The sequence below is a fragment of the Eleutherodactylus coqui genome, chromosome 6 (assembly GCF_035609145.1).
Source record: "Eleutherodactylus coqui strain aEleCoq1 chromosome 6, aEleCoq1.hap1, whole genome shotgun sequence".
Classification (NCBI taxonomy): Eukaryota; Metazoa; Chordata; class Amphibia; order Anura; family Eleutherodactylidae; genus Eleutherodactylus; species Eleutherodactylus coqui.
In genome coordinates this window covers 19492226-19512197 of record NC_089842.1, presented here as the reverse complement: position 1 = coordinate 19512197, position 19972 = coordinate 19492226, and the positions used below count along the sequence as shown (strand labels likewise).

Genomic DNA, 19972 nt, shown 5'->3' with positions numbered 1-19972 from the left:
AGAGAAGAGAACACGTTATTTCAGTGGGTTTGTTCTCATTTTTGCGCGCACGGAAAAACGCAGCATGCTTAATTTTTGTGCGCATTTGTACACCAGGGTTCCCCATAAGAGACAGAACACATCTGGACCTCATTAGGCTAAATAGCCCTTTAAATGCGGCTGTGCGCAAAAAACTACTGCCCTGCGTGTGCAAAAGCCCCCAGTGAAAATGAGTTTGACCCCCCTGCTCTAAAGCGTAGGGGCACCTTAAGGCCCCCTCTATATATTTGGGAGTCGAGGTTGTTTAGCCCACAGAGGACTGTCTGGACTGCATACATTAGTAACAAACCCTCAGCTGTGAGAACTGTTAACGCCTCTGGGTGTAAGCCAGTATATTTCCATTCACTGACAGCAAGCAGGGATCTTGCTGAAGTACAATTTCTGATTTTCCAATATCCGTTGATACATTTCCGTAAGGCCGACTTTCTTTTTCGTCTCCGGCAGTGAATGAGTTTGTCAGCGATGCCCTGTTGGTCCCGGATAAATGTCGCTTCCTGCACCGCGAGCAGATGGACGTCTGTGAGAGCTACCAGCACTGGCATGAGACGGCCCGCACGGTAAGACCCCCAACCCTCAGTAATGACCCCCATCAGGGCGCATCATCCCAGCAGCGGCTCTCCTTCGCTTTCGACATGTCAGAAATCCGCAGCTGAGGCCGCGCTCACACGAGCGATTGGTAAAATAGCGGTGCGTATTTGCGCGTGAACAAAAGTTGTCCGCAGGGTCACACCCTTCACCTACCGTAGACTTCTATGGCCACTTTCTGCGTAAAACGGTAAATGATGGGGCGGAACCAATGTTTTCTGACACGCAGAAAGTCCAGTGTGTGAAACGTGGTGAATAGAACCCATTGATTTCAAAGGGTCAATTCTCATGTCATTTTTTTGTGTGCGCGGTTCTCGCTGGCGCAAAAAAATAGGACCTGCTCTACTTTGTGCGTATTTGCGCACTAAAGAGTCCCAGAGCTACACAATATGTACGTGCGAGTATACGCAAAACGCTGCGCATACCCGCGTGCACCGGGACGTTTTTTGGCTAAATGGTCATTTAAATCAGGGCGGGTGGTTCCCCCACCAAAATACACTCATCATCTGCGCAAAAAGGTTGCACAGGAGCGAGCATATTTTGAAATACGCCCGCCTAAAGCCGCCTTAAGTCTGCAGCGAAAGACCGACTCCATGAACATCTAGATATTTTACACAGCGGTAAATATTTTGCGGACTTTTGTGCCAATTCGCATGTAAGGTGAATTTAACAGATTTTGGTGTGGAGCTCACCTCAAGAGCTGCAATCCGCACTGCAGCACAAGACTAGATTCACTCAGTGGATTCCTGCTGTGGATCTGTACTTGCATACTCTTGGATCCGCATTCCATTTATCCCCTATCAGGGGGTAAATCCACGTGTGGATTCCCTGGCATGGTTATCTGGTGCAGAACCTGCGCCAAGAAGTGCAATGTCGCTTAGGGGTAACTGGCCGCACCCGGACCACAGGGCCTCTTAAGTAGGATCACTCCTGTTGGCATGTCATATAAGAGTTATATACTAGTCACATGACCACAGGGGCATAGCTATAGGGGTTGCAGGGGTCGCAGTTGCTACCGGGCCCTGGAGCCTTAGAGAAACCAAAGGCCCCTCCATCACATAAGAAGACAGCAGTATTATAAATAGCACATGGAGGTAGGGGGCGCTGTTATAGATTTGCATCTCGGCCAAGAGCGTCTTACCTTGACCACTTACCTTGCAGCCACTCTTAAACCATATGCGGGGGAATTTTCTTCTTCTCCAGGCATGTGTAGTTGGCAACGCCATACCCCCTGGGTGCAGGGTATATTACATTATATATAGTAGTGCCCTGAGGGGCTCTGACAACGCCGCAGCACTAAGAAGTGCTGTCTTTTCCCTGACCAGGCCTGTGCGGCAGAGGAGCTAGATCTGCACAGTTATGGGATGCTGCTGCCATGCCACCCAGAACGATTCCGAGGAGTGGAGTACGTCTGCTGCCCAACTCGTACGCCCCACCAGGTGGAGCCCACAAGGGGGCAACCTGTCACCGAGCTGCAGCCACAGGACCCGGACAGAGGGTAAGGGAGGAGGAAATACTCCATACAGCCGGGGGAAGGGGGGGCATTTTTAAGGGAACCAACTATGTCATAGTGGTGCCCATATCTTATTTACATTGAGTGCTCTCCCTTTTATAACGTACATATATATAATGGACAGGAGGGGACCCATGGAATTCTATGGAAGAGTGTTTTGGACATGTTTCTGTGACTTGTACAGGGCAGGGGAAGAGGTGAGCTGTGACCATCATCTATAGATTTCTATGGGAGGGTGTTTTAGCCATACTCTATGACCTGTGCAGGGAGCAGGAGGAGGTGAGCTGTGATCATCACTTATGGATTATCTGCTCTGTGACCTGTGCAAGTAGGAGAAGGAGGTGAGCTGTGACCATCATTTGTAGACTTCTACAGTAGGCATGCTCTGTGATGTATGCAAGGAGGAGGAGGTGAGCTGTGAACATTAGCTATATACTCATGGGAGAGTGTTGTGGGCATACTCTGTGACCTGTGCATGGAGTGGAAGGGAACGAGTTGTGACCACCAATAACTTCTATGGGAAAGTATTTTGAGCATGCTCTGTGAGCTGTGCGGGGAGGAGGAGAGCTGTGACAATCTTCTATAGACTTCTGTGGAAGAGTGTTGTGGGTATACTTTGTGACCTGTGCAGGGAAGAGGAGGAGGTGAGCTGTGACATCACCTATAGTGAATGGTGGATTTCATGTTACCTATATATAGGTGTCGCCTATCAGTGTAATCCTGCCTGTGATGATAATTAGATGACTACTCAGATGTTTTCTTTACAGAACAGGATGTGTCGGCCCATTCTTAGGCTTAGTCGTCCGGGTGAGAACTGCAGGATTTCAGGATTATGCTAAAATATAGATTGTGGCATCGGAAACTAAAAGGAAAAATCAGCAAACATTCTTTAAAAAATGTTTATTATAAAAACATGATTGATAGATGTTTGATGGCACATTCCCTTTAAGGGCTATGCAGTGGAGTAGCAGGGGTATAATTGGTGACATGTAGGGGGCGCTGTTTCTGACCTCATTTTTCTCCTCAGGGATGATGTTGAGATTGAAGATGATAATGTTGACATCATTGACGATGGAGGAGAGGACACGGCAGGCAACAGCGAGGACCAGCACCCGCCAATATGGGATGATTACTTTGTAGGAAACGGAGAGGAAGAGGAGACGACCAGCAGCGCCCCCACGCTGCCGCCGGAGGTTAAAGGTCAGACACTACTATTTGCTTACATGGCTTTTTTCCACTATGAGTGCGTGGGGTCCATATAGCAGCGGTGTCTGGGATCTCAGCTGGAAACTCCCTTTAAGCACAATATACAGTGTTTTGTTAATTGTCTGCTGAGGCAATCTATTGTTGGCCCTGTAGTGTAGTTGCATTGGGGTACTATATGGCAGAATTATTTAATGTAGGAACTATATCATAGTGTTTTGCGTTCTCTGTATGGAACTATTAACCCTTTGCAATCCAATTTTGGATTCAGGGTTTCCTAGGGGGCTTTCTCCTTCTGCCATTATACAACAGCACCATCTGCTGGCTAGAGCCAGTACTGCAGTATGGGACATGCTGAAGAGGCCCCCGACAACTGAGTGGCCAGTAATTTACAGTAAGAATACCCTGCCGAACGTCTTCTGACATCGGAGCTGTACAGCCTTCAATCAGAATGTCTTTAGACGTCAGACAGTGGATTGGAAAGAGTTAAAGGGGTTGTCCCGCGCCGAAACGGGTTTTGTTTTTTTTTTCCACATCCCCCCCCCCGTTCGGCGCGAGACAACCCCGATGCAGGGACTTAAAAAAAAAAACGCTCAGCGCTTACCTTAATCCCCGCGCTCCGGTGACTTCTATACTTACCGGCTGAAGATGGCCGCCGGGATCCTCTTCCTCCGTGGACCGCAGCTCTTCTGTGCGGTCCATTGCCGATTCCAGCCTCCTGATTGGCTGGAATCGGCACGTGACGGGGCGGAGCTACACGGAGCCCCATTGAAGAAAGCAGAAGACCTGGACTGCGCAAGCGCGTCTAATTTGGCCATTAGACCATTTTAGACGGCGAAAATTAGACGGCAACCATGGGAACGAGGACGCCAGCAGCGGAGCAGGTAAGTGAAAAACTTTTTATAACTTCTGTATGGCTCATAATTAATGCACAATGTACATTACAAAGTGCATTATTATGGCCATACAGAAGTGTATAGACCCACTTGCTGCCGCGGGACAACCCCTTTAAGTTGGCACTGTGTAGCGGTATTATATTAGCTCTGTATGGTATTATATTATGTAAGCATTATACTGTATGTCCCTGTTATATGTCCACTTCATGGGACTATTATGGCACTGTCTGGCGGTGTTGTGTAGGCACTTTATGGTAGTGTTATGCAGGCGCTGCATTCTATTACATTTTTACTATTTAACAACAGTAGAATACTATTATTTAGGCACAGTGTGAGAGTATTATTTACGTACACTTTGGTACTTTTAAGTAGGTACTAAGTGATTTGTATTATTTACACACAATATAGAACTATTACATATATCGCACTATGTGGCGATATTGTTTATGCACAGTTTGGTACTTTTAAGTAGGCACCTTGTGATTGTTTTTTTTTTTTTATGCACCATATAGTACTATTATGTAGGCACTATGTGGCATTGTTATTTAGGTGTAGTATGGTATTATGTAGGCACTATGTGGAAATATTATTTAGGCACAGTGTGGTGCTATTACATAAGCACTGTGGAGTAGTATTATTTAAGCACAGTATCATATAATATTAGGCACTGTCTGATTGCATTATTTAGGTACGGTATGGTACTATTATGTAGGAACTGTGTGGCAGTATTATTATAGTGTAGGTGAACACAGTCCTCCATACTTGCTTCTTCACCATTCAGTACATTCATGTTATTCATAGGAGTCCAGTTGTAGGGGGGGGAAATTATAGAATGGTAGAGTTGGAAGGGACCTCCAGGGTCATCGGGTTCAACCCCCTGCTCAGTGCAGGATCACTAAATCATCCCAGACAGATGTCTGTCCAACCTCTGAAGACTTCCATTGAAGGAGAACTCATCACCTCCTGTGGTAACCTGTTCCACTCAATTATCACCCTCACTGTCTAATATCTAATCTGTGTCTCCTCCCTTTCAGTTTCATCCCATTACTTCTAGTCTTTCCTTGTGCAGATGAGAATAGGGCTGATCCCTCTGCACTGTGACAGCCCTTCAGATATTTGTAGACCGCTATTAAGTCTCCTCTCAGCCTTTTTTGGCAAGCTAAACATTCCCAGATCCTTTAACCATTCCTCATAGGGCATAATTTGCAGACTGCTCACCATCTTGGTAACTCTTCTCTGAACTTATTCCAGTTTGTCTTTGTCTTTTTTAAAGTGGGGTGCTGAGAACTGGACACAGTATTCCAGATGAGGTCTGACTAAGGAAGAGTAGAGGGGGATAATGACCTCACGTGATCTAGACTCTATGCTTCTCTTAATACATCCCAGAATTGTGTTTGCCTTTTTGGCTGCTGCATCACATTGTTGACTCATGTTCAGTCTATGATCTATTAGTATACCCAAGTCTTTTTCACATGTGCTGCTGCTTAGCCCAATTCCTCCCATTCTGTATGTGCTTTCTTCATTTTTCTTGCCCAGATGTAGGACTTTGTATTTCTTTGTTAAATACCATTCTGTTAGTCGCCGCCCACTGTTCAAGCTTTTCTAGATCTTTTTGAATACTCTCTCTCTCTTCCCTAGTGTTAGCTATCCCACCTAGCTTTGTGTTGTCAGCAAATTTGATCAGTTTTCCATCAATTCCCTCCTCTAGATCATTTATAAAAATGTTGAACAACACTGGGCCTAGGACAGAGCCTTGTGGTACCCCACTTGATACATTCTTCCACTTGGATGTGCAGCCATTTATGACCACTCTTTGAGTACGATCACTCAGCCAGTTGTGAATCCACCTAACAGTTGCCTTGTCAATCCCATATTTGGTCATTTTTTCAAAAAGTAAGGGAGGAGATACTTTGTCAACTGCTTTACTAAAGTCAAAATATACTATATCTACCGCATTTCCCTGATCAACCCAGTCGGTGATTCTGTCATAGAAGGAAATTAGATTCATCTGGCATGACTTGTTTGTTACAAACCCATGCTGACTCTGGTTAATTACTCCATTTTTATCCAAGTACCTGCATACATGCTGTTTAATAATTTGCTCCCGGTATAGAAGTCAGGCTCACAGGCCTGTAGTTTCCTGTATCCACCTTCTTCGCTTTTTTGAAGATAGGGACAACATTTGCCCTTTTCCAATCTTCTGGGACTTCTTCTGTTTTCCAGGAATTTTCAAAGATTATAGCAAGTGGTTCAGCAATTACCTCTGTTGCTTCCTTTAGTATTCTAGGATGTAATTCTTCTGGACCTTGAGACTTGAATTCGTGTTCCCTCACCATCTCTCTGCTTACAGATAGCCTGCATTCTTTTATTTCCCCAATAGCACAGGGAAGATCAGTTGATGTTCCATCTACTTTCTTAGAGAAAACAGATACAAAAATTAATCCGCCATGGACTGAATTAAAATAATATGTTTATCTTGCCGTGTTTTGCAGTTTCTCGCCCCACCGATGGGGTGGACATCTACTTCGAGTCACCACGTGATGAATCGGAACACGCTAATTTCTTGCGAGCAAAAATGGAGCTGGAGGAGAGACGTATGAAGCAAATCAACGAGGTGAGCAGAGAACGATAATGTAGCAGAGATATTATTGTGGCACGAGTTTTGGTGATAATATAAGCATTGATCTTCTAGGTTATGAAGGAGTGGGCGGAAGCTGATAATCAAGCCAAGAATCTACCCAAGTCCGACCGCCAAGCACTGAATGAGGTATGTAGTTGCTGACTAATACAGCAGTGTAATATGTTATTAGATTTGCACCCTTCCTTTTATAGTAAAGATAAATTCTGGACACATTGTGAAGCCAAGACTTCTCATTGTGTCAGTGAATCACATAAATGCCATGAAATAATGGCTTCAGAGTCATGGGGCCTCGTTATAAATATAAGGATGCACAGTAGAGTTCATCATGTGGAGGTAATGGGCGATAGCCTAGCCTATCATTATTGGATGAGGTTATAGGATGCTGGAGGCTCCGTCAGACCTTGGAGGAAAACGTTTATGGTGGTGGTTGTCCTGTTGTATGGATGGAAGGTGAGCAGCATCTCGGATTAAAGCTAATAGGATGGTGGAGTTCCCATCAAGCATGGGATGAGGCCTAATGGGATGTTGCCTTGAATAGGATCTGTTAGGGTGTGGGATGTCCCACCCTATCAAAGAGGAAGGTGATGTCCCAATAAGCTCTAGATAGTACCATCATGACCTGTTGGAATTCTGTTGGCATGCTTGTGGTCACACCATATCTAGGATGAGGTACTGCTTTTATGACTGAGAGCATGATAAGCTGGTTGTGAATGGGGAGGTGATTCCATCATGTCTAGAGTAAGATCTAACGATGTGGTAATACAATCACATAAAGCCTCATGGAAGTCCCAGCATCTTTGGGTTCAGGATGGTATTGGTTCTATCATGACTAGGATGAAGACTGATTCATTATAGCCTTCATTAAAGTAGGAGACCCATCATTAATGGGATGATGTATTGACTAGGATGAGACTTGTTAGGATGTGGGGTGTCACATTCTATCTAAGAGGAAAGCAATATCCAAATAGGTTCTTAATGGTTCCAAGATGACTGGTTGGGAGTCTGTTGGGATGGTTGTGGCCACATCATATTTAGGATACGTTGTGTGATAACTGGGACTGTTCTATTATGTCTAGAATAAGATCTAACAAAGTGTTGGTCCCATCATGACTGGGATAAATCCTCACGGGAGTCCTGTCATCTGTGAGTTTAAGAGTTATATGATGGTATTGGATCCATCATGACTGGGATGAAAACTAATTAATTAAACTAGGAGACCCAACATTAATGGATTGAGACCCATTAGGATGTGGGCTGTCCCATCTTATCTAATTATGACTGTTTGGGAGTCTGTTGGGATGGTTTTTGTCACATCACATCTAGGATGTGGTAGTCTTATGATGTCCAGGAATATAATTCACTGGTTATGAATGGGGAGGTGATTCCATCATGTCTTTAATAAGATCTAATAATGTGGTGGTCCCATCATGGCTGTGATAAAGCTTCTTTGAAATCCTATCATCCCTGGATTTAAAATGATATTGGGTCTATCATGATTGAGATGACGACTAATTCATTATATTCCTCATTAAAGTAGGAAACAATAATGGGATGAGACCTAATAGCATATGGATTAGGATACACCCGTTTTATATGGGATGTCCTATCCTATCAAAGAGGAAGGTGATGTCCCAATAGGCTCTTGATGGTACTGTCATGACTGTTTGGGAGTCTGTAGGGATGATTGTGGTCACATCATGCTGGGACTGTCCCATCATATCTAGAATAAGATCTAATCATGTAATGGTCCCACTGTGACTGGGATTAAGTTCCATGGGAGTCTTGCACATCTTTGATGATATTGGATCTATCATGATTGTGATGAAGACTAATTTATTAAAGTAAGAGACACCTCATTAAAGGGATGAGACCTAGTAGGATAGTAGCTTGGATGAGACCTATTAGAAAATAGAATATCCAATCCTATCTAAGAGGAAAGTGATATCCTTTTCATGGTATTAGCACAACTGGTTGAATGTCTGTTTGGATGGTTATGGTCACATCACATCTAGAATGAGGTTATCCTCTAAATGATGACTAAGACTGTGATAGGCTGGTTTTGAATGGGAATTCGATTTTGTCATGTCTAGGATAAGATCTGATGATGTGGTTGACCCATCATGGCTGGTATAAAGCATCATGGGAGTTCTATCATCTCTGGGTTTAAGATGGTATTGAGTCTACCATGATTGGGATGAAGACTAATTCATTATAGTCTTCATTGGAGTAGGAGACCTGTCATTTATGCAATATGACCTAGTGCATTGTTGGCTTGGATGAAACTTGTTGGAAATGAGATGCCCCATTCTATCAAACTGTAAAGTGAGTTCCTAATAGACTCTTAATGGTACCATCATGACTGGGACTCTGTGGGAATAGTTGTGGTGACATCACATGTAGGATGAGGTAGTACTTTGATGACCAGGACTGTTGTATTATGTCTAGAATAAGATCTAATCATGTGGTGGTCCCATCATGACTCATCAAAGGATAAAGCCTCAAGGGAGTCCTGTGGGTTTAAGAGTTATATAATGGTATTGAGTCTATCATGACTGGGATGAACACTAATGAATTAATCTAGGAGACCCATCCATAATGGAATGAGACCTAATAGGATATTGAGTTGACCCTTTAAGATAAAAAGTGATATCCCAAAAGAGCTGTTGTTCATACCATCATGACTGATTGGGAGAGTGTCCGGATAGTTGTGGTCACAGCATGTCTAGGATGAGGTAGTCCTATGATGACTGGGACGATGATGGGCTGGTTATAAATGGGGAGATGATACTGTCATGTCTAGAATAAGATCTAATTATGTGATGGCCCCGTCATGGCTGGGATAAGGCCTCATGGGAGACTCATCATCTCTGGGTTTAAGATGGTACTGGTTCTATCATAATTGAAATGAATACAAATTCATTATAGCCTTCATCAAAGTAGGAGACCCATCATTAATGGGATGAGACTTTTGGATGTGGGATGTCCTATCCTATGAAGCAGGAAGGTGATGTTCCAGTATGCTTTTGATGGTACTGTCAAGACTGGTTGGGAGTCTGTTGGGATTGTTGCGGTCACATCATGATGTAGTCGCATCATGACCGGGATGATAATGACTATAATAGGCAGTTTATAGATAGGGAGGCAAATTCAGCATGTCTAAGATGGATGTAGTACTATGATGACCAGAACTGTTCCCTCATGTCTAGAATAACATCTAATGATGTGGTGGTCTATTGTGACTGGGGTAAAGTCTAATGGGAGGCCTGTCATCTTTGGATTGAACAGTTTTATGATGGTATTGGGTTAATCATGACTGGGATAAAGGCTAATCAATTAAAGTAGGAGACCCAATTTGAATGAAATGATACCCAAGGGGATATTCTTGATGGTATTATTGCTGGGATATGGTAGTCCCATTGAGATCAACACTTTGTAATATGGTAGGTAACTACATGGAAGGCTACCTGTTCCCATCATAAGTGAAGACTACTAGGATGGTAGGGGTTCCATCATGCTACTTGTTTACATCATAATAGAAGACTACTAGCATGGTTGGGGTTTCATCATGCTACCTATTCCCATTATAACTGAAGACTACTAGGATGGTAGGGGTTCCATCATGCTACAGTACCTGTTCCCATCATAAGTGAAGACTACTAGGATGGTAGGGGTTCCATCATGCTACTTGTTTCCATCATAATTGAAGACTACGAGGATGTTAGGGGCTCTATCATGCTACCTGTTCCCACCGTAACAGAAGACTACTTGGATGGTAGGGGTTCCATCATGCTACCTATTCCCATCATAACTGAAGACCATGAGGATGGTTGGGATTCCATCATGCTACCTTTTCCCATCATAACTGTAGACTACTAGGATGGTAGGGGTTCCATCATGCTACCTATTCCCATCATAACTGAAGACCACAAGGATGGTAGGGGTTCCATCATGCTACCTGTTCCCATCATAACTGAAGACCACAATGATGGTTGGGATTCCATCATGCTACCTGTTCCCATCCTAATAGAAGACTACTAGGATGGTAGGGGTTCCATCATGCTACCTGTTCCCATCCTAATAGAAGACTACTAGGATGGTAGGGATTCCATCATGTTACCTGTTCACATCATAACTGAAGACTACTAGGATGGTAGGGATTCCATCAGGCTACCTGTTCCCATCGTAATAGAAAACTACTAGAATGGTTAGGGTTCCATCATGCTACTTGTTTCCACCCTAATAGAAGACTACTAGGATGGTAGGGGTTCCATCATGCTACTTGATTCCATTATAATAGAAGACCACAAGGATGGTTGGGATTCCATCATGCTACATGTTCCCATTATGATAGAAGACTACTACGGTAGAATAGTGGAGGTTCCATCATGCTACTTGTTTCCATTATAATAGAAGACTACTAGGATGGTAGGAATTCCTTCATGCTACCTGTTCCCATCATGACTGAAGTCCACAAGGATGGTTGGTGTTCCATTATGACTGAGAGGATAGACTAAGGTGGGAACTGTCCATCATTGCCTGTATGAAAATCTATAGGACAAACCAACCACCACCAGGGTAGCCTGCTCTCGAAACAGAAGACAGAACAGTCTAAACCTTCCAGATACCACGGCAGTGCTTGTCATTGTGATATCACCATCCCAATACTCCAAAAAGTCCCTCCAAAGAGTTAAATAACAAATTGAGCTCTTCTACATCTGTCTAATACTATCTAATCCCGGTGTGGGTGGTTGTTCCTCAGATGTTGGAGACACAAGGTAAGCATAATGTGGCTGGTTGGTGACATAAATATTTAATTGCCCCTTTCCCACCCCCACTTCCACCAAAGAAAAAAAAAACGTACAGAAGAAAATATTAATTATTTTGGAGCGGAGAATTTTCCCGTGGTAACATCCTGGGGTTTTCAAGCCATTAGCAGTGAAAAACTATACAGGAGACAGATGTAAAAGTCATTTATTTTGCAAATCCCTAATGTCCAGGGAAAGCGATAGCTTTTAGTCCCACTTAAGTCTCTATCTGGGGGTCGTGTTACCGCTGAGCACAAGAGATAACAGGATGAAAAGCGTGTGGAGATGTCATGAAAGTGGATCTGATCCCAGGGCTCCGAGTTATAAAAACAAAATATGGGACATAATGGGCGCGGGAAGTTGTGTAATAACGGATTTGATTACACGGCGCAGTGGATGTCGCCCCGTCTCCTGGTATAAACCCTTCGGCTGCGGATATTGTTTTGGTTAGCAACCCGAGAATCTCCATCAATGAACAAGCTGTACAAAATATGGAGGGTTTATGATGGGATTAGAGGACGTCCGTCACCTACATTTCGCCTATTAACCCGATATACTGTTATGTACGCGCTGTCATAAGGAAACCTTTTGCCATAGCTTCTCCTATGCGAAGATATTGGCCGATAAGCTTTTATCCCGCGCCGTATACTAAGGAGCCCCGGACCGTCTCGCCTCTGATAGCGGTCCGTCTCCTACAGTCTTTTCTGATAACATACCACCCCTTTCTTGCTGAGTGACGCCTCTAGTTCTTCCGCTAGAGACGTCATGCGTTCCACCTCCAATTCGCCTTGCACCACACTGAGCGATTGGGCGCATGCACAGTGACTCCGGTCAGACTAACATCATGCTCTGTCGTCAGTGCGGTGCAAGTGCATTGGAGGTGGAACGCATGGTATCTCCAAAGGGAAGGGCTGGAGGCGTCACTCAGATAGAAAGGGGGTGGATTTTAGCAGGAAAGGCTGGAAGAGAGGCAGAGGCGGACCGCGCATCAGATGGTTCTGGGCTCATTAGCATATGGTGCAGGAGTAACTTATTGGCCGATATCTTCCTACTTTGGCGAAAGTTACAGATAACGCCTGGTTCCTTATGACATGCATAACAGTATATTGGGGTAATAGGCCAAATTTAGGCGACAGACGTCCTTTAGGAAGAGTAAGTGAAGCCGCAGAAGGGCACAACATCGGCTACAGTCCCGCATGTGACCTCCTCCCGGGTAAGTGACGCATCGGGCCATCCACATGATGTAATACGTGATTCATGAGACCATCTGCCTTCTTCCATGGTCCAATTCTGTCGGCGAGTTCGGCAGTGGACAGGGGTCGCATGGGCACTCTGACCGCCCTGCCGCCCCATCTAGAGTGAGCTGCGATGTCCTGTGCGATCTGACGCCTTTCTGTCATCGCCAGCAAGAATAGTATCAGTAATTTGTCGCTGTTCTGTGCGATCCGACCAGAAGGGCGCCCTCACTCCCCACACTTGATGCTCTGACTCACACGTGAGGGTGTCCACCATGCAGGAGAGTTAAGAGATGAAGCACATATTGCAGCAAGTTATAACAATCTTTAATTGGCAGTCGAATAGCAATATGTTGCATACAAGGGACGCAGGATTGTTGGGAGACCCCTGCCAGTAGCGAGCATGGACAATAGGGGAGCTACGGTGGGTGTCAAAGACCGTACATGTAATGGACGTGAAACGTCAAGTGCCTGCAAATGGTTTCAACAGACATGGGTGACTGTAAAGATGGCGCCACCTGTCTGTGGATGACAGGCAACGAAACGGAGCTGTTCGTGCTTGTCAGACAATCCTCTCTACTGGTGGTCTGTCGGGGGTCCTGAGCCCGGTCACCTTGTGTGCCCTCACACATCCACTGGTCAAAATACCTCCTAACAGTCTGGTCAGACGCTCCTCTCTCTCTACTGGTGGTCTGTCAAGGGGGTCCTGCGCCCGGTCACCTTGTGTGCCCTCACACATCCACTGGTCCCAACACCTCCTAACAGTCTGGTCAGACGCTCCTCTCTACTGGTGGTCTGTCAAGGGGGTCCTGAGCCCAGTCACCTTGTGTGCCCTCACACATCCACTGGTCCCAACACCTCCTAACAGTCTGGTCAGACGCTCCTCTCTACTGGTGGTCTGTAGGGGGTCCTGAGCCCGGTCACCTTGTGTGCCCTCACACATCCACTGGTCAAAATACCTCCTAACAGTCCGGTCAGACGCTCCTCTCTCTCTACTGGTGGTCTGTAGGGGGCGTCCTGAGCCCAGTCACCTTGTGTGCCCTCACACATCCACTGGTCCCAACATCTCCTAACAGCCTGGTCAGATGCTCCTCTCTACTGGTGGTCTGTAGGGGGCGTCCTGAGCCTGGTCACCTTGTGTGCCCTCACACATCCACTGGTCCTAACATCCCCTAACAGTCTGGTCAGAATGGCCCGATGGGGGACAATTCATGGGTACGACCCTCCAGCTTCTCGCACCCCAATAATGCGCCCCTCTCAGTCTCTGGTAACGGGGTGAAATCTCTTCTCTGCGTTGTAGAGGCATCTAGTGGTCAACAAACTCTACAAGCGGAAGAAGAGGTCACTACACACAAGGAGCCTCCAAGAGCCTCTTATAGGCCAAGGGGGGAACCACTATTAGGGCCTCCGGTGACAAGACCGTCCATCTAATCACCACAACTCCCATCATTTACAGATCTACCTGAGATGGATCTGCATGCAGAGTTTTGCAGCAAAAAGAAAGTAAAAAAAAACAAAACTTTTTGATCGGGGTGCCCCATGGTAAAAAATTCATTTTTATTTTAAAAAAGTTATGAAATAGCTGGGAAAACTGCTCTATACCAAAGCAGCCATGCAATAAACATCCCAGCATTTCCTATGCTAAGTCTTAGTAGTCATTTCCCCTCTCGCTGGTTTTATGTCCGACGGATCGGTGTATGTGAGGTAATAGATTGCTTATTGTCATTCATCTCTTTTCAGCATTTTCAATCAATCTTACAAACTCTGGAGAGTCAGATTTCAGCTCAACGCCAGCGCTTGGTGGAGACACATCTGGGTCGGGTGGTTGCAGCTCTCAATGATAACCGTAGAGCGGCACTGGAGAACTACTTGGCCAGTGTACAGACCACACCCTTAGATGTAAGCCCCTCCTTCTCTGTCTTCTTCAGATCTTTGGTGATTTTCTTTCTACAACAGGCGATAATCCTAACCTTGTTTTGTGTCTGATTTTGAGCAGCCGGAGAAGGTTCTGCTGGCCCTGAAGAAATACATCCATGCGGAGCAGAAAGACCAGCGCCACACGGTGCGTCACTACCAGCACGTCAGCAGCGCAGAACCTGACCGAGCAGAGACCATTCAGTTCCAGGTACCGATGGCCGATCCTTCTTTTGTCTTCGTTGGCTTTCTCTGGCATCACCTCTGTCAGTCATTATGGTGTGGTCTCTTCTTCAGGTCCTCACCCACCTCCGTGTCATTGAGGAGCGAGTCAACCAGTCTCTATCTCTGCTGTACCGGAACCCCCAGCTGACTCCGGAGCTCCGTGAGCAGATCGGTGAGTGAGCGTTCTGCCTAGGGCTATCGGTATACAACACACGGTAGACCTCCGACTATAAGGCAACTAGATATAGTACACATGCGGCAACTAAGTAATATACATACAGCACTCTCGTACCGTAATACATGGTATCTCATTGTATAAGCACTAACATTATATATACAGAACCCACATATCTATACAGCACACATAGTACCTATATAACCCCTTCATACCACACATTCACCATTTACATACAGCACCCTTATGATTACCATATGGTACCCACAGACTACTTATATATCAACTTCATGGTGCACATCATTGTTGGTGAAAGCACTCAGCACCGACATAGTACACATACCGCGGGCTCGGAAAGTCTTCAGCCCCTTTCACTTTTTACATTTTGTTATGTTGTGCAAATTTAAAAAATATTCCAGTTTTCGCCATCATTTTGCACTCAGTACCCCATAATGACAAAGTGACAACGGAATGGTGGAAATCTTTGTAAATCTTTTAAAAATGAAAAACTACTATTTCGCATGGACATAAGTCCCCCCCCTCCCCCGTACTTAGCACCTTGTTGAAGCCCTTTGGGCAGTGAATCCAGCCTCCAGTATTCCTGGCTATGATGCCACAAGGTTTGCACATCTGGATTTGGGGATTTTCTGCTTTCTGGCAGGTTGGATTGGGGGCCGGTTGTGGACAGCCATATTCAAGTCTCTCCAGAGATGTCCCATTGGGTTCAGGGCTCTGGCCGGGTCACTCACGGACATTTACAGAGTTGTCCCTAAGCCCCTCGTCTTGACTTGGCTGTGGTCTTAGGGTCATTGTCCTGTTGGAGGGTGACCCTTCTGCCCAGTCTGCCACAGGCTTCCCTGTAGGGATGGTATTGGGCAGGTGATGAGCAGCGCCTGGTTTCCTCCTGACAGAACACTTAGAGCAGAGAATCTTGTTTCTCGCAGTCTGAGGTCCTTTAGATGCTTTTTTGTAACTCCAGGCGGCTTTTAGGTCTCTGAGGAGGCTTCTTTCTGGCCGCTCTGCCATAAAGCCCAGATTGGTGGAGGCTGCAGTGATGGTTGACCTTCTGGAAGTTTCTCCCATCTGCACACAAGACCTTTGGAGTTCAGTGACTTTTGGGTCACCTGTTTTACCGAGACCCTTCTCCCCCGATGACTTAGTTTGGTGGGTCGGCAGTTCTATGAAGAGTCCTGGTTGTTGTTCTTCCATGTAAGAATCACGGAGGCCGCTGGGCTCTTGGGAACTTTCAGTGCAGCAGAAATGCTTTTTGTAGCTTCTCCAGATCTGTGCCGCCACACAATCCTGTCTCTGAGCTCTACAGACAGTTCTTTCCTCCTCGTGGCTTGGTTTTGTCTCTGATATGCATTGTGAGCTGTGAGACCTTATATAGACAGGGGGTTTCTTTTCTGAATTTAGCACAGATGACTCCAATCAAGGTGTATAAACATCTCAGAGATTATCAAGAGAAATGGGAGCCCCCGGAGCTAAATACCAAGTGTCATACCAAAGAGTGTGGATACTTAATGCAAAATATTAGTTTCACATATACAGTACACATACAGCACCTCCATAGCGTACATACAGTATACAGTACTATACCTTCATATCACATGTACAGTGCACACACAACAGCTTCATAGTACACATACAGCATCTCCATATAATACATACAGTACACATACAGCACCCTTATACCACTCATACATGACCTACATATCATACAATTTGACCTACATATCACACATACAGCACCTCCATATCATACATACAGTACACATACAACATTTTCATGGCACATAGAGTACATATAATACTGTACCTTCATATCATACATACAGCACACATACATGACCTACATATCACACATACAGCACCCTTATACCGCACATACAGTACACATACATGACCTACATATCACACATACAGCATCTCCATATCACACATACAGCACCTCCATATCACATATACAGTACACATACAGCACCTCCATAGCGTACATACAGTATACAGTACTATACCTTCATATCACATGTACAGTGCACACACAATAGCTTCATAGTACACATACAGCATCTCCATATCATACATACAGTACACATACAGCACCCGTATACCACTCATACATGACCTACATATCACACATACAGCATCTCCATATCACACATACAGCACCTCCATAGCGTACATACAGTATACAGTACTATACCTTCATATCACACGTACAGTGCACACACAATAGCTTCATAGTACACATACAGAATCTCCATATCATACATACAGTACACATACAGCACCCTTATACCACTCATACATGACCTACATATCACACATACAGCACCTCCATATCACACATACATGACCTCCATAGTACACATACAGCACCCTTATACCACACATACAGTACACATACATGACCTACATATCACACATACAGTACACATACTTGACCTCCATATCGCACATACAGCACCTTGTTATCACACATACATCACCACCATATCATACATACAGCACCCATACGTGGCATTCCTAGCCCCAGTACTGATAACATATGAAACCGAGTCATAGGACTCAGCAAGGCACATGGTCCAATGGTTCAGAGCCAGAAGTTACACCGTATCCAGTCTAGACAATCCTCTATGGAGTAAACGGATCAGCAGCACACATCTCTCTGCTGTCCTGCTAGCTTGTTACAATGTGTCAGTGCAGGTACCATGTATCAGTCTGGAGTCCAGGCTGTTCACAGCGCAGAGGACTGTGTCTAGACTGGATACAACTGACACAAACTTTCAACTATGAGAAGTTTGAGAGCAGCACAGATTTTCAGCCCCAGGATGAAAACAAGGATGTTGTCATTCACCAACAGCCAGCAGAGATCTTGAACATGTCAGGAACTGAACCACACAAAGCAAATGACAAAGTCCCGTTTCATAACAAATACACAGAATTTCCATAAACCAGAAAAGCTCTCTAATAAAGTTGGATTTCTGACATTTTTGCAGAGAGTTGGCTGCGCACAGAATGGGTGGGAGCCAGCGACCTCCTGAGCTCCACACAAAAGAAGCTGAACGAAGACAGCGACTACCCCGAGATGAGAGTTCCCCCCCAAAACTCTGCCGAGACGTCTCAAGGAGAGGGTGAGGCGGCTGAAGCCCTGTCTGCCGGTCTTCCTGGCTCATTTCCCTTTTCTTGGCTGTCTCTTGAGTTTGTGTTGTCTCTTATGAATATTTTCTTTCTTTCTCTTTGTCTTCTCTGCTTGCTTTGTCTCCTTGTTACTTTTTGCCTTTTGGGGGACGGCTCATCAGACTCCCAGCAGATAGAACGGAAAGGTCAGTGCTTGGGTTGTGCGTCTGTCTCTTTAAACCTCTTCTGCAGCCTCGAGCGCCCATCTGCTGCCCATTGGTTCTAACACAGATAGCAGTGGTGTGGTCCATGGCCGGAGATGAACGGAGGGGGCAGATTGTATATAGGATGTTACATGTGGGGGTAATCAGGATATTAGGTCAAAGATGTATAAAGGGGACAGGTTGTATATAGGAGATTACTTGTGCGACGTATCGGGATATTAGATCAGAAATGTATGGAGGGGACAGGTTGTATATAGGAGTTTCATTGTGGAGAGGTATCAGGAGATTAGGTTATAGATATATGGAGGGTTGTATATAGGAGACTAGACATGGGGAGGTGTTAGGGCCGAGATTATGGAATGCAGAGGTTGTGGACCGCCCTGTATGTCATTGACAATATCTTGAGCTGGATTGGTTGGACTGTGGCATCCAGTGAAGGAGTAATGAGGGGAGAGGCTGAGTTAGCCAGGTGACAGAATTGAAGGTGGATGGAAGGGTAAGAGTGCTGGATGGAAGGCCACAGAGGAGGATGTCGCAGTAGTCTAGGCGGGAGATGATGAGGGCACACACTAGCATCTTACTGACTCGAGGCGGGGAAAAGAGGATTTGAGAAATGTTTTTTAGTTGGAGGCGGCAAGAGGTGGCGAGGTCTTATATGTACGATTTTAAAGACAGAGCGGAATCAAAGGGTACCCCAAGGCACCCAACATGTGAGACTGGGGAAAGTGTGGAGCTATTAACTGCTCTGTTAGAGGTATGGAGTGAGATGAAGGAAAGAAGATGATCTTGGTTTTCTCTGTATTGCGTTTTAGTAGGTGGGAGGAGAAGGAAGATATATATTAGCTGATAGATAATTTGGGATTATGGATAGCAGTGAGGTAACATCTGGGCCAAAGAGGTAGATGTGAGTGTCATCAGCATAAAAGTGGTAGTAGAAGTCATGGGATTGTATGAGCTGTCCTTGGCCAGAGATATAGACGGAGAAGAGTAGGGGATCTAGGACTGAGCCTTGAGAAACCCCAAACAGAAAGAGTAGGTGGTGTGGGAGCGGGAGGGACTATATGCTCGGTCAGTGAGGTATGAGGAGATTCAGAAAAAGACCAAGACTCTAAAGACAAGGACGGAGAGAGTTTACAATGGGAGCATGGTCAACGGTGTCCAAAGCAGACAACATATCTACAAGAAGCACAAAGTTACTTTAAAGGAGGCAGAAAGGTCTTGAAGGAGGATCACAGAGTAATGAAGAAAGTGGAGGACATGTTTAGAAGGAGGAGCACAGGGTAATGGAAAATGACAGGTCTAGAAAAAGAAGCAAAGATTGATGTAGGAGGGGGACAGGTCTAGAAGCAGGAGCACATGGTAATGTAGAAGGAGAAAGACAGATCTAGAATAAT

The 19972-nt window shown here is 45.2% G+C and overlaps 1 protein-coding gene across 2 annotated transcripts in view; it reads left to right on the top strand.

The window, feature by feature from the left end:
- APLP1 (amyloid beta precursor like protein 1) overlaps positions 1–19972 on the top strand; it is a 66751-nt gene that overhangs the window by 34670 nt on the left and 12109 nt on the right. Inside the window, exons 4-13 of one of the 2 annotated variants that reach the window (XM_066606410.1) lie at positions 484–596; positions 1950–2122; positions 3165–3337; positions 6729–6850; positions 6929–7003; positions 14658–14816; positions 14914–15042; positions 15129–15228; positions 18234–18368; positions 18537–18560. In XM_066606410.1, the coding sequence (XP_066462507.1) occupies positions 484–596; positions 1950–2122; positions 3165–3337; positions 6729–6850; positions 6929–7003; positions 14658–14816; positions 14914–15042; positions 15129–15228; positions 18234–18368; positions 18537–18560 (1203 nt within the window). The remainder of the gene's footprint in view (positions 1–483; positions 597–1949; positions 2123–3164; positions 3338–6728; positions 6851–6928; positions 7004–14657; positions 14817–14913; positions 15043–15128; positions 15229–18233; positions 18369–18536; positions 18561–19972) is intronic. The other variant, XM_066606412.1, reaches the window with a different exon arrangement.